The sequence below is a fragment of the Carettochelys insculpta genome, chromosome 28 (genome assembly GCF_033958435.1).
Source record: "Carettochelys insculpta isolate YL-2023 chromosome 28, ASM3395843v1, whole genome shotgun sequence".
Classification (NCBI taxonomy): domain Eukaryota; kingdom Metazoa; phylum Chordata; order Testudines; family Carettochelyidae; genus Carettochelys; species Carettochelys insculpta.
In genome coordinates this window covers 6,423,477-6,435,594 of record NC_134164.1, presented here as the reverse complement: position 1 = coordinate 6,435,594, position 12,118 = coordinate 6,423,477, and the positions used below count along the sequence as shown (strand labels likewise).

The window sequence follows — 12,118 nt, the reverse complement described above, 5'->3', positions numbered from 1 at the left end:
TCTCCCTGCGCTCCTGCCCGGCCCAGCCCAGGCTGTGACCACTTCGCTCCTGCTCCCAACGACCGATCCCATGGCACCAAGCCCCCAGAGCCGTACTATGCCAGCACCGTCTGGCAGTGTTTGCAGGGAGGGCGAGGGGGACTCGGTCAGCGGGCCCAGCTACCTTCCGCTGTGGTTTTAAAGTGGATCTGGCAGAGGATGGGTTAGCAGCACTCAGAGAGGGGGCTGGATTCTCACAGGAGCACGGACGCATCCCTGGTTAGTCCAAACACCATGCCTGGGAGTTACCCCCCCACTGCAGGATGGGCTGTGGCTAAGCCAATGGAACTCACAGCAAAGGACTCGTGGCTGTTCGTGAAAATACAACTCAAGGTTTAATAAAATACCCCACTTGTATCCGAGTAGCAGAGAGGCAGGGGGGGCGGGTTAGGCCATATCCGCAAAATCCACAAGAAGTCCTGAGGCATCATATAAACTAAGATTTCTTGGCGCATCAGCTTTTGTGGGCAAAGGCCCATGTCGTCAGCCATTCCACGCAACTGACAGACTGGGTCTCTGCCCCTGAGAGCTGATGCGCTGAGAAAGCTGTTAGCCTGTCAGGCGCCGCGGGACTTCTCGTTGTTTTCACTGATATACAGACACTTCTCCCCACCCCCCGCGCACACCCACAGCACGGTTTCACACAAAAGCTAACAGCAGGACAGAGAGGCCAGGGAGTCTCTGGGAGCGAGTACCTGCCAGTCCTTCTGTCCCACGCATCTGCCCTCCCTGAGCTGCTGGCAGAGGAGTTCTTTGGAGAGCCCATGCAGGACACTCGGTGAATGCCAGTCCCCTCACACCAGACAGCAAGGGGAGGCGGTGCCGCAGCAGCACAGCAGGGGAAACGGCTCGCGTTTCCCGGGGGGCTCCCGCCTGCCGCTCTGTGATTCCCAGGACGTGCTGCCTGAGCCAGTCAGGGGCTGGCTCTGCGGGTGCCGTGTACATTGAGGTGGCCTGTACTGTAGGCAGCAGCCCTGCTGCGCAAGCCAGAGAGAAGCACCCCTGGCCAAGCCGGCAGGCACTGGGAAGGGCTTGGGAAGGCCAGTACTGCTGACTCAGGCCCCGGTTCCAGCACTTGGGCTCAGAGACAAGGGAGAGTGGAGGGCCCAAAGCCTCTTCTTCTGGGACCTGTTACATGTCAGGTGCATAAATAGTCAAGTTCCTTCCTTCTATAAAGTTTTCTTATCCTGTTGGCTCAGGAGCTGGGCGACGCAGTAGGGGATGAGGCCAGCCGCTGCCACAGGCACAGCCGCGCTCTTGCAGAAGGACAGGACGTAGAACAGCAGCTCCACCTGGGTGGGGGGCTTGAAGGAGTCGAAGAGGTGCAGGACGAGGAGCGAGGCCGCGATGCAGCTCAGGCGGAAGGGCAGCTGCCGGCCCACGTTCCCTTTGCAGCTCTCCCGGTACAGCTGGGAGTTGAGCGCCAGCCCCAGCCCAAACAGGATGCCCAGGTTCCGGAGGAGGCCGGCGAAGGGGGTGGTGTCAATGTGGACCCACTCCGGCCGGTCGCACCACCGCTTGGCTTTCTCCAGGGTCCACAGCAGGTCAACCCCCAGCGCCTTCAGCAGCAGGTAGAAGCCCAGGGCGAAGCCGAACAGGAAGAGGGTGGTGCCCAGGTACCGCCGGAGACTGGTGTCGTAGATGGCGCGGGTGTGGCGGAAGGTTTCAGCCACGGCTATGCCTGTACGTGATGGGGCGGGAGAGGAGAGACAACCCGTCAGAGCCAGAAAACGGTGCTCACGCCCCACCGGTGCACAGAGATGCCGCAGCCCGAACAGCTGCAGGGCTCCCAAGACTAGCTGGGGCTGGACAGCTGTGGTGGGGCATCTTTGCTGTCCCTAGCATCGTCACAGAGCCAGCTAGGGCTCATTTCCAGTTCTGCAAGCGATGCTCCCTCTTGTCTTTCCCATCCACGAGCAGAATAAATTTTGTTCTGTGCACCAAGGCATGGGCAGTTGTGCACCTCCCACAGACACACACGCTGCCCTCGGTGGGTGCTCTGCTATCGGCCGGGCAGCCCCCAGATCAGTCACGAGCAGCCATCTGAGTGCTCAGCACTGCCAAGCCAGAATCTGCATTGCCACCTGTCTGGAATTGCCACCCTCTCTGGGCAGCATTCTGGTGCCAGCGTTCACTAGAGGCACAGAGAGGCAATCTTGCCGACCCATCTCACCCTATGCCGGGATACCCTCCACTTTGTGCCACGCCCACTGCGCCCACGATGCCAGACAGTGCTGGCCGGCAATAAAAGCCGCCGGTGACTGGACCTAGTCTGCTGATCTGGCTGAGCTGGATTACTGCATTTAAAAGACCGGGGAATATGGGCCTTGCAAAAACACGAGCCTGTGCACGCTGTCTGGGATTAGAAATGCAATCAGTGCACCCTAGCCACTGCTTACACCTGGGGGCTTGTCCTGCGATATTTCACTCAGTGCTGCACAGGACGCAGGGTCCTGGGGGTGTGGGGGCAGAGTGGCGGGAGACAGGTCACGAGCATGAGGCAGGGCTTAGAAAACAGGCCTTCTGGAAGCTGAGCATCTGGACGGCTGCCCAGGAGTGATTCAGGTGCTGAGCGGCCACAGCCAACAGCATTTGTTTCTATGGGTGGTACACATCCACTCCTGCCTCGGTGCACATAACAAAATTTATTCTGCCCATCAATTGTAAAAATTAGAGAGGCCCCTGCCTATGGAGACAGACTCTGGGAGCTGCTCCATCTATTACGTTTGAAAGACCAGGTGAAGGGGAGCTTGGACTGCAGCCCATCAGCGCCTACCTGGGGAACGAATACTTGCTAATAGGATCCGTCTCGCAGACAAATGCCTAACACAATCAACAACTGGGAGCTGAAGCGAGACAAATTGAGATGGGAAACGGGGCACAGTTTTTTAACGGTGGGAGCAGCCAAGCTCTGGAATAATTTATCCAGGACTGTGGTGGTCTCTGCAGCACTGGCCAAGACCGGATGTTTTTAAAACAATCGGCTTTGGTTCAAAGGAGTGACTGGGGGCTGTCCCATGCCCTGAGCTAGGCTGGTCAGATTAGATCAGGGATAGGGCATCACGAAGAGGCAGGGCCCTCCTTCACCTCGGTGGGCCACAGCAGCCTGTTGCCCTTCAGCCCCCTCCCTTTTGACTCCCTCCCCCATGCAGCGGGGCACCAGAGGCCCTGTACATACCTGCCTCTCCACCTCCCTCCCAGCCCTTTTGGAGCATGCAAAGTGCCTGCTTGGCCCACCTGCCCCTGCTCCTCCTCCTCCGTCCCAGAGCTGGAACGCCATGAACAGCTGATTCCTGGCATTGCAACTCTGGGAGGGGGAAGGAGCGTAAATCAAGGGATTTGCTCTTCCAGAAGTGCTGTGAAGGGTCCAGCCCCCGAGCCCAAGAGGGGTGCAGGAGGAGGGGGCAGCCAGGCATTGCACGGGTAGCACCCCAAAGGGTCGCAGGGTGCCCATCACTGGATTACATGAATACAATGGTCTCTCCTGGCTTTGGCGCTATGAACCTCTGGCCCCTGCGCCTGCTGCTCAGCGCGATGGCACCCAGGCAGGCAGGACTGGGAGAGGTGATGCTGCACAGACCTGAGATGACCCCTGCGATGACTTGGTGAGGAAAGTGGGCGGCGATGAAGACGCGAGACAAGCAGACGCAGACCTGGATGGCCCAGAACCCGGCCCACAACACCGTCCGCAAGCACCTGCAAGAGAGACACCTTTGGTTAGAAATAAAGGTCAGCGGAGCTGGTCTCCGTTCAGGGCCACGCTCAGGCTCCCCTGCCCCTCGTGCGGGGCAGCTGGGATGTCAGCCGTCTCTCCCTGCAGGCTGACACTCCTGCAGGTGGCGAGGAAGGAGGGTCCCATGCCATAGCCCTCCGTGCCTGCCAGTTGCCGAACTGAGAGTGGCATTCGACAGTTCCCGCAGGAGGTTCCAAGTGAGGGATTTGCCTTCTGCCATGCTCCAGGGAGAACTCAAACATTCGGCAGGGGTCCCAAAACACTCAATGCTGGGTTCTGACTGCGCCTGTCACCCTGGCCCTCCGCTTCCTTCCCCGCTGCTGCAGCAGGTTCACAATCTATGCAGTTCCCTTCCTCCGGCATCAGCCGGCTTAGCTGCCATTGGCATTAGTGCTCATGTAGTCGTTCCTGGCTCTGGGAGTGCTTTGGGGTGTGAGAATGAAGCTTTGCAGGCTTCCTCCAGCAGTGAGCTCCACAGCTCAGCTGCACCTTGCTTGATGACTTATTTCCTTTGGTTCAACACACCCCTTCTGCTGGCCTCCCAGAACCACTCACATCCCACAGAGCAATGTTGCCTCTATTTTTTTAATTTTCCATTCATGTGTGGAATAAATTTTGTTTTGTGCACCATAGCACAGACATATGTGCACCACCAGGACATAAGAACAGCCACACGGGGTCAGACTAAAGGTTCATCTAGCCCAGCGTCCTGTCCAACAGTGGCCAAGGCCGGGTGCTCCAAAGGGAGTGAACAGAACAGGGAATCATCAAGTGATTCCCTTCCCTGTCACCCATTTCCAGCTTCTGACAAACAGGGCTCAGGGCACCATCATTACCCACCCTGGCTAATGATGGACCAAACCCCCATGAATTTATCTGTCTCTAGTTTTTGAACCCTGTTAAAGTCCTGGTCTTCACAACATCCTCCGGCGAGGAGTTCCGCAGCCTGACTGTGCTCTGCATGAAGAAAACTTCCTTTCATTTGTTTTAAACCTATCGCCTATTAATTTCATTTGGCGAACCCTAGTTCTTATGTCATGGGAACAAACACATTACTTTTCCATGTTCACGTTCTCCATATCTGTCATGATTTTATAGACCTCTTTGAGATCCCCCTTCGTCTCTTCTTTTCTAAAATGAAAAGCCCCTGTCTTTTTAATCTCTCTTCATACGGCAGCCGCTCCGAACCCCTCCTCGTTTTTATTGCCCTTTTCCGAACCTTTTCCAGTGCAGGATATCTTTTATGAGACGAGGCCACCACATCTGCACTCAGTATTCAAGATACGGGCACACCACAGCTTTATACAGAGGCAAGAAGAGATTCTCTGCCTTATTCTCAGTCCCTTTTTAAAACGATTCCCAACATTCTGTTTGCTTCTTCGACGGCTGCTGCAGATCGAGTGGCTGTTTGCAGAAAACTACCCACGGTGACTCCAAGAGCTCTCTCCTGAGCAGTAAAAACACAGGCTGCCGGCTGGGGGCTCTCTGCTAACCAGCTGGGCATCACCCGGATCTCTCCTGAGTGGCTGCCAAGTGCTCAGCTTACAGGGAACGTTGAGACGCACCCAGGAGAGCAACAGACTCAATGCTGCTTACTGGTGTTTCATGGTCGGCTTCTTCTTCCCCAGAGCATTAGAGAGAATGGCCGTCACCATCACATAGTAAACTCCTGCAGCGCCCATGGCGTGGCCGGAGGGACTACCTATAGGGGGAGAAAACATCCACGTTATGCCTCCCCTGGTAGTACTGCGCGGGTCACTAACAGCAGCCTCCTGCTGAGTGTTCTGGGTGCTGGGATCTCCCGGCTGAAAAGCCAGGAGGCTGCACCATCCTGGTGTGGTACAGCTGGCTCAGGCAGGGTGCGAGGGAGTTGATGGGGGACAGGCACAGAAGGACTCCCCCAGGTGCGGCACTGCAGCGGGATGGTCCTTTTCAGGTGTGTGTAGGAGGGGCAGAAAGGGCAGTAGCCCAGCCGGGGGTGTGACTCTGCGGCGTTAGGAATGGAGACAGGATCCCCAGACCACGGGGATCTCGGAGTGTCTGGCACCAGCTGCAGCACACCTCCTGGGTGTGGGTCATTGCCCCATGGTGCGGCATCTCCCCGCTCACACAGAGAGAGACAGCGCCTCCTCTCCAGCCTTAGCTGAGAGCCAGCTGGCTTTTAGCTCAGCCAGAGAGGCTGCTGCACAGAGGTCCCAGGTTCAGTTCCGCCTGTTGGCGTTTCACTAGCATGAGGCCAGAGGAGGGTAACAAGATTCCTCAGGGCACAATCGCACCCGGGCCCCACTCCTTGCACACATCTGGCATAGGGGAGTTGTGACGGTGACACTGCCAGATCCTTCGCCTTTGTGCAGAGAGTCTCCATTGAGATATTAACTCAAGGAAAGCTTAAGGACAGCAGCTGTGGTCACCGCATGGAGCGTAGGGGCCCATAAACCTTAAGGACCAACTTCATGCTAACATCTTCTGCTCAACCTCAGCCTCTGGGCTCCATAATTCCTTTCTTTGAAGTGCTCTGAAGGACTCAGTGCTCGTCCACACTGTGACACTCAGGGACATTCACTCTAATTACCTGAACACCTGAGTTCAGAATGAATTACCTGCCTGGCCACTCTCACTCTGAATGACAAGTTGTCTTCCCTCTATTTAATGTAATTAACTCTGGAAGTCAATTAAGCTTCAACGTTGCATCAGAATGAGTTTGCCTTAATTCAGCTGATGTTGCTTGACTTCCGGAATTAACAACAGGTCAGTGAATGATTTAATTCTGAAAAGGAGGGTCCACACCGGGGTTTAATGCAGAGGAACTAATTCAAGTACTTTGGAAGACAGAATTAGAGTGAAGAAGTGATCTTGGGAAGTTGGAGATTTGGTTTGAAGCCAGTAAGTTGAACGTCCACAAAGAAACGTGCAAAGAACTGCAGTTAGAAAGGAGAGGTCGAATGCACGAAAAATCTGGGTGTCAGAGCGGCTCACAACTGTCACCAATGTGATGCTGTTGTGAAAAAGGCAAATCTCATTCTTGGCTGTATTCACAGGAGAGTCATGTATAGAGGGGGGCCCTCCGGCATGATTTGGCCTATATTGTCCCTTTTTTAAGCCCCGTCCTTGCTGTCTTGACTTTCTGGGGAGTCGGTCAGTTGGCAAGAGGAAATGGACAAACAGCAGCTTTTGCCAAAAGAAGAGTGTGGTGTGGAGGGACGTGCGGGGTGTGGGGTGAGCTGGTGCAACCCACACACCTAGGGGTGTGGTTCGCTGTCCCATGTGGTGGCACCCAGGCCACTTACGCAGAGAAAGAGCGAGTCGCCTCTCCAGCCTTCGCTGACAGCCAGCTGGCTTTGAGCACAAATTGTGGAGCAGGGTCAGCGACCCTGGCATGGATGCCAAGAGCGGCCCATGAGCTGATTTTCATTGGTGTGCGAGGAGAGAGCTGAGCCCACCGCTCCTCCTCCCCATTGCATCCAGGAGCTGGCTCAAAGCTCGGCTGCCGGTGTATTAACTAAAGACCGGCTAATGCTACCAATCACCACCGCCACAGTCAAGCTGGTAGAATCATAGAATCCTTGGGCTGGAGGGGACCTCAGGAGGTGATCTAATCCAGCCCCCTGCCCAAAGCAGGACCAACCCAAACTAACTCATCCCAGCCAGGGCCTTGACAAGCTGGGACTTAAAAATCTCTTCACTTATTATTAGGACTATTAGTGACTTTAGAAAGTTTCCCTGGCACTGGGACTGTACCTACAGGTCATATTACTGCATTCTGCTTCGGAAAGGTTGCTGACCCTTGCTGTAGAAGCCCCTGCTCTAAGTTCCAGAGGTCCTGGGTTCAAGTCCCACCTCTGGGTGGTTACACAGGAATGCCAGCCCCATGCAGTGGAGGGGACAACTCTCCAGTGAAGGGTCCCACATGGTTCCAGGAACCAAACACAATCTCGCGGGGAGAGAGGGAGGGTGGGACCAGCCCTACCTGGTGTCCTCTTTCCCTGTTGGGAAATATGGTCACCCTACATATGTGGGATACAGGAGGTAATTGTCCCGGTTTACTGGGCAGCAGGAGGTCTCAGCAGAACTGCGTCCCATTTGGGGAACCACACTTCAAGAAAGATGGGAACAGAGCAGAGCAACAAACAGGACAACAGGTTTAGAAGATGTGATCTGGCAGGACAGGCTGGAAGAAGGAGGAGGGACCTCAGAACAGTCATTGCCTATGTAAAAGGTCGTTAGGAGGGGGATCATTAGCTCACCATGTCCCTTGTGGCTTTCTAAGCAGCAAGGGAGCTTTGGGGGGATATTAGAAAAAAAGTTTGAACGGGGATAGGCAAGTGATGGGCCTTCCTCCAGCTTCCTGATGAATCTCCCAGAAGTGAAAAATCCCCACCCCATGCCCTGTTGCTGCAGTGGAAGATGCCTTTCCTTGTGGATAACAAAGCACGACTCTGCCTCATTACACACGTCTCTAGATGTGTCTCACCTGGGCCAGTCTCGCAGGTGAGGGGGAACTGCTGGATCCCAGGGATGGAGGCGTTGCCATAGTAACTGGTCTCCCGGACCCACCAGTAGGGTCTCTGCCCAAAGAGGATCCTAGAATGCCAGGATAAAAGAGGGTGTAGGTGCCGAAGCATGGATGCAGCTCGTCAGCTGGAGCCCACGGGGGAAGAGACTAGGGCTGCAAGAAGGGGGGATGCCCCACTTCCAGGCCTATTGTCTATGGCGCGAGCTCAGCCTGAGCGTGGGGAAGCAGAGATGGGTTCTGCTCCATGTTCACACGCATTGCACACTCACCCAGCTGCCCATCCCCCCCTTTCCTTCATGGTGAGCAGGGCACAGGAGAGGTTGCCTCTGCCAACAAGGGTCTGCTTCTTCCAGGCTGTGAACCGGACAACCAGCTGCTCTCAAGCTGGCTAGACCATCACCCCCACCTCCCAGCCCAGTCCACCACATGCCCTCCTTGGCTCCAGAGGCACCTCCAGCCCCACAATCCATCTTGCCTTCCCCCCCACCCGGCCGGGTCAGAGGCTCACGGTAGCAGCCAGTCAGGAGCAGAGCAGTCACCAAAAAGGGAGCAGCATCTCCATGTCCCAGGGAAGACCCGCAGCGGCTGCCCCACACCAGACCGCCTCCCCCAGGCGAACGAAAGCAGCTAAAGCCCCGCTGAGCCGTGAGGCAAGCACGGGAGCATTTGCAGCAGGTTGCTTTGGCGGGCAAGGGGGCAGCTTGGGGAAAGTTCAGAGCCACACCTAGGAGGGATCTTAACAGATCCAGGGTCTCTTTAGTGTGGTGGGGCTACTGCAGGAACTCTTACTGCACCCTGCAGCGAACAGTCAGGAGGAGTTAGTGTCGTCAGGGGAGGTTCCCGCCAGGGTTCCCACTCATTTTTTCCATCCATGTGGGGAATGAATTTTGTTCTGTGCATGGAGGTACATGCTGTTGTGCACCACCAACAGAGACACAGGGGTGGCTGCGGGTGCTCTGCTAATCAGCTGGGCAGCACCTGAGTCTCTCCTGGATGGGCGCCCGGGCACTCAGCTTACAGGGAACACTGAGCCACGAGCCGGAGCCGGACAATGGCTGCAGTCCCAGGCACCCCTGCGGGGCTGACTGAGGAGGAAATCAGAGCACTGCAGAGCAGGTGCCACCCCAACCCCACTTGGAAGGTGCCCACTTCACAGCCAAACCGCCCTCCGCAAGCAGGGCTCGGGCACGTACAAGGAGAGCTGCAAGCACAGCCAGGACAACTCACCACTTAAAGACCAGGTTGAGCCAGTCCCCGATCACGGCCACCCAGATCAGCTTGATGCCCACGGCCTCACGGAGGTGGAACCAGATGGGGAAGAGGATGAAGAAGGTGTTTCTGAGGTCGGCTGCGAAGGAGACGAAGAGGAACCAGTCCTGGGCGCTCTGGTAGTTGTCCTGCAGGTAGTGGGTGGCCTGGACGCCCACGTCATGCAGCATGTTCATGCCCGCCTCCATCCCCCCTTCCTACCAACGCGTCAGTCTCAGCCGAGAGTGCTGAGCAAGTTGGAGACGGCGCTGCTCCTTTTATACTTCGCCGGGCTCTTGTTTGCAGCCTGCAGGTCACTGGTTCCCAGGCTGATCTTTGGACCCAAAACACTTCTGTCAAAACTCCTCTTGATCAAAGGTGCATCCAGGGGAGGGGGAGAGACAAACAGGGGCAGAGCCACTTATGTAAAAGAGAAAAGGAGGCTGACGAAAAGGGCAGGCCGTTTGCCAGCCGCTGACCCGAGGGCAGGGTTAACCCTTCGTGACACCAGGCCACCAGCTCGTGCAGCGACAGCCAAGGAGAACAAGCAGCCCTGTAGCACCTCACCAGCTGGCCAGCTGATGTATTGGGTCGGGCCGGCCAACCTGCGGCTCTTTTGCAATGAAATGCGGCTCCGGCTCAGCGCCACGTGCTGGGACCGCTCACTGCCGCTCTGCGCGCGCACCCCGGCACCTGGAGGGAGAAGCGCATGGCAGCTGCTCCCATGAGTCCCAGGCGTTGGGTTAGGGCGGGTGGGGAGCTGGGAATGCCTGGATCTGGAGGGGGGAACTGAACCACCTATTATATATTTAATTTCATAGATAGATAGATCGATAGATAGATATGGGGTGTATGGGGACAGATAGATAGATAGATAGATAGATGAGGTGCACAAGGGTAGATAGATAGATAGATAGATGAGGTGTACAGGGATAGATAGATAGATAGATACGGTCTATGGGGTTAGATAGATACGGTGTATGGGGCTAGACAGATAGATGAGGTGCACAAGGGTGGATAGACAGAGAGATAGATGAGGTGTACAGGGATAGATAGATAGATATGGGGTGCATGGGGACAGATAGATAGATAAGGTGTATGGGGTTAGATAGATAGATAGATAGATGAGGTGTACAAGGATAGAAAGATAGGTAGATAGATAGATAGATAGATGGCTCTTTACACTCGATCCACAATGTTTTGGCTCTTAGTCTGTAACTGGTCTGTAACCCTGTTTTAGACAATGAGCTTTCACGTGTCTTTCTGCCAAGCTGCTGGCTCCGGTGCAGTGACAACCAAGGAAAACAAGCGGTCCTGTAGCCCCTTAAAGAGTTACCATTTGATTTAATAGGTAATGAGCTTTTGTGGGTCTGAAGTCTTTAAGGGGCTACAGGCCTGCTTGTTGTTTTGCGAAGCTACAGCCTAACCCGGCTCCCCCTCTGAGACTAAGATCACTGGGGTTGGTATTTTAAACTTGGCTGGCTCATAAGCCTCACTGCCTCCTGTCACTTGCATCCCGCAGTGTCCTGAACTCTATGTGAATAGAGCCCAAAGGGCTGAGAGTTGAACAGGTGAGCGGCAAAACACGACATGCTCAGGCCTGGGTCATACAATCATAGAATCCATCTAGAAGCCACCGAGTCCAGCCCCCTGCCTCCAGCAAGATCAACCCAAACAAAACCATTTCAGCCGGGACTTTGTCAAGCTGAGACTTAAAAAACCTCTAGGGATCGAGAGTCCGCCACCTCTGTAGGTAACGCAGTCAGTGTGGCACTGTCCCAGAGAGCCACAGCAGCGTACTATGGAAGCAAACTGGGACAGGAGTGCGTCAAGCAGGCCTCAGAGGGGGGAGCCGCGTTAGTCTGGTTCTTCAAAACCAACGAGAAGTCCTGGGCCACCTTAGAGACCAACAGAGATTTTGGAGCACAAGATTTCGTGGGCAAAGATGCATCCGACAAAGCGGGTCTTTGCCAACGAAAGCTTCTGCTCCAAAACATCTGAGTCTATCAGGTGCCCCAGGACTTCTCGTTGTTTTGCACGCCGGCCTGTTGCACGTTGGAGGGAAACATCCCCTCGGTAAGGGCTTGATTGGCACTTGACATGCGAGGGTGAAAATGGCAAAAGATGCCTGGGGCAGGTGGGTGCAGGATGAAAACCAAAAGCACCTGCTGGGGTGGGTAGCAGGAGAGATGGATGGTCACCTTTGTGGCATTCGCCCTCCCTTGTGATTGAAGCAGTGTTCCCTGTAAGCGGAGCAGTGGGGCAGCTGCCCAGGAGAGATTCAGGTGCTGCCCAGCTGATTAGCTGAGTGCCCACAGCCGGCAGCGTGTGAGCCTACTGGTGGTGCACATCCACACATACCTTGGTGCATACAATAAAATTTATTCTGCACACAGACGGAAATAGTGAGAGGGACTCTGCTTCCTGGGAGGAGAGTCCTCAGCAAGGCCTGAGGGAACTGCTAACGATGGGCTTGTGCTTTTACAGAGACCCCTTTCTGGGTTTTGGGTGGCTTTGCAGGGGAGCCATTTCGATGTCTGAGATACTGCAGCACCATTGCACGCTGAGCTCATGCCCTGGACTTG

At 55.4% G+C, this 12,118-nt stretch overlaps 1 protein-coding gene across 1 annotated transcript; it reads right to left on the bottom strand.

Moving 5' to 3' along the window:
* Nucleotides 1-258: 258 nt before the first annotated feature.
* On the bottom strand, nucleotides 259-9,857 carry LOC142002817 (glucose-6-phosphatase catalytic subunit 1-like). Its single transcript, XM_074979241.1, has 5 exons — nucleotides 9,513-9,857; nucleotides 8,244-8,353; nucleotides 5,369-5,474; nucleotides 3,620-3,735; nucleotides 259-1,720 (listed from the first exon to the last, which is right to left on the bottom strand). Exons 1-5 carry the CDS (start codon nucleotides 9,740-9,742, stop codon nucleotides 1,209-1,211), a joined length of 1,074 nt encoding a protein of 357 aa, XP_074835342.1. The 5' UTR covers nucleotides 9,743-9,857; the 3' UTR covers nucleotides 259-1,208.
* Between the last annotated feature and the right edge of the window lie 2,261 nt (nucleotides 9,858-12,118).

Bases quoted from the DNA above. Each gene is read 5' to 3' on its own strand.
- LOC142002817 (XM_074979241.1), bottom strand. From the start codon at position 9,742: ATGGAGGCGGGCATGAACATGCTGCATGACGTGGGCGTCCAGGCCACC. The intron at 5,475-8,243 runs GTGAGACACATC...CTCCCCCTATAG, and splicing joins CACCTGCGAGACTGGCCCAG to GTAGTCCCTCCGGCCACGCC. The intron at 3,736-5,368 runs GTAAGCAGCATT...TCTCTCTTGCAG, and splicing joins AAGCCGACCATGAAACACCA to GTGCTTGCGGACGGTGTTGT.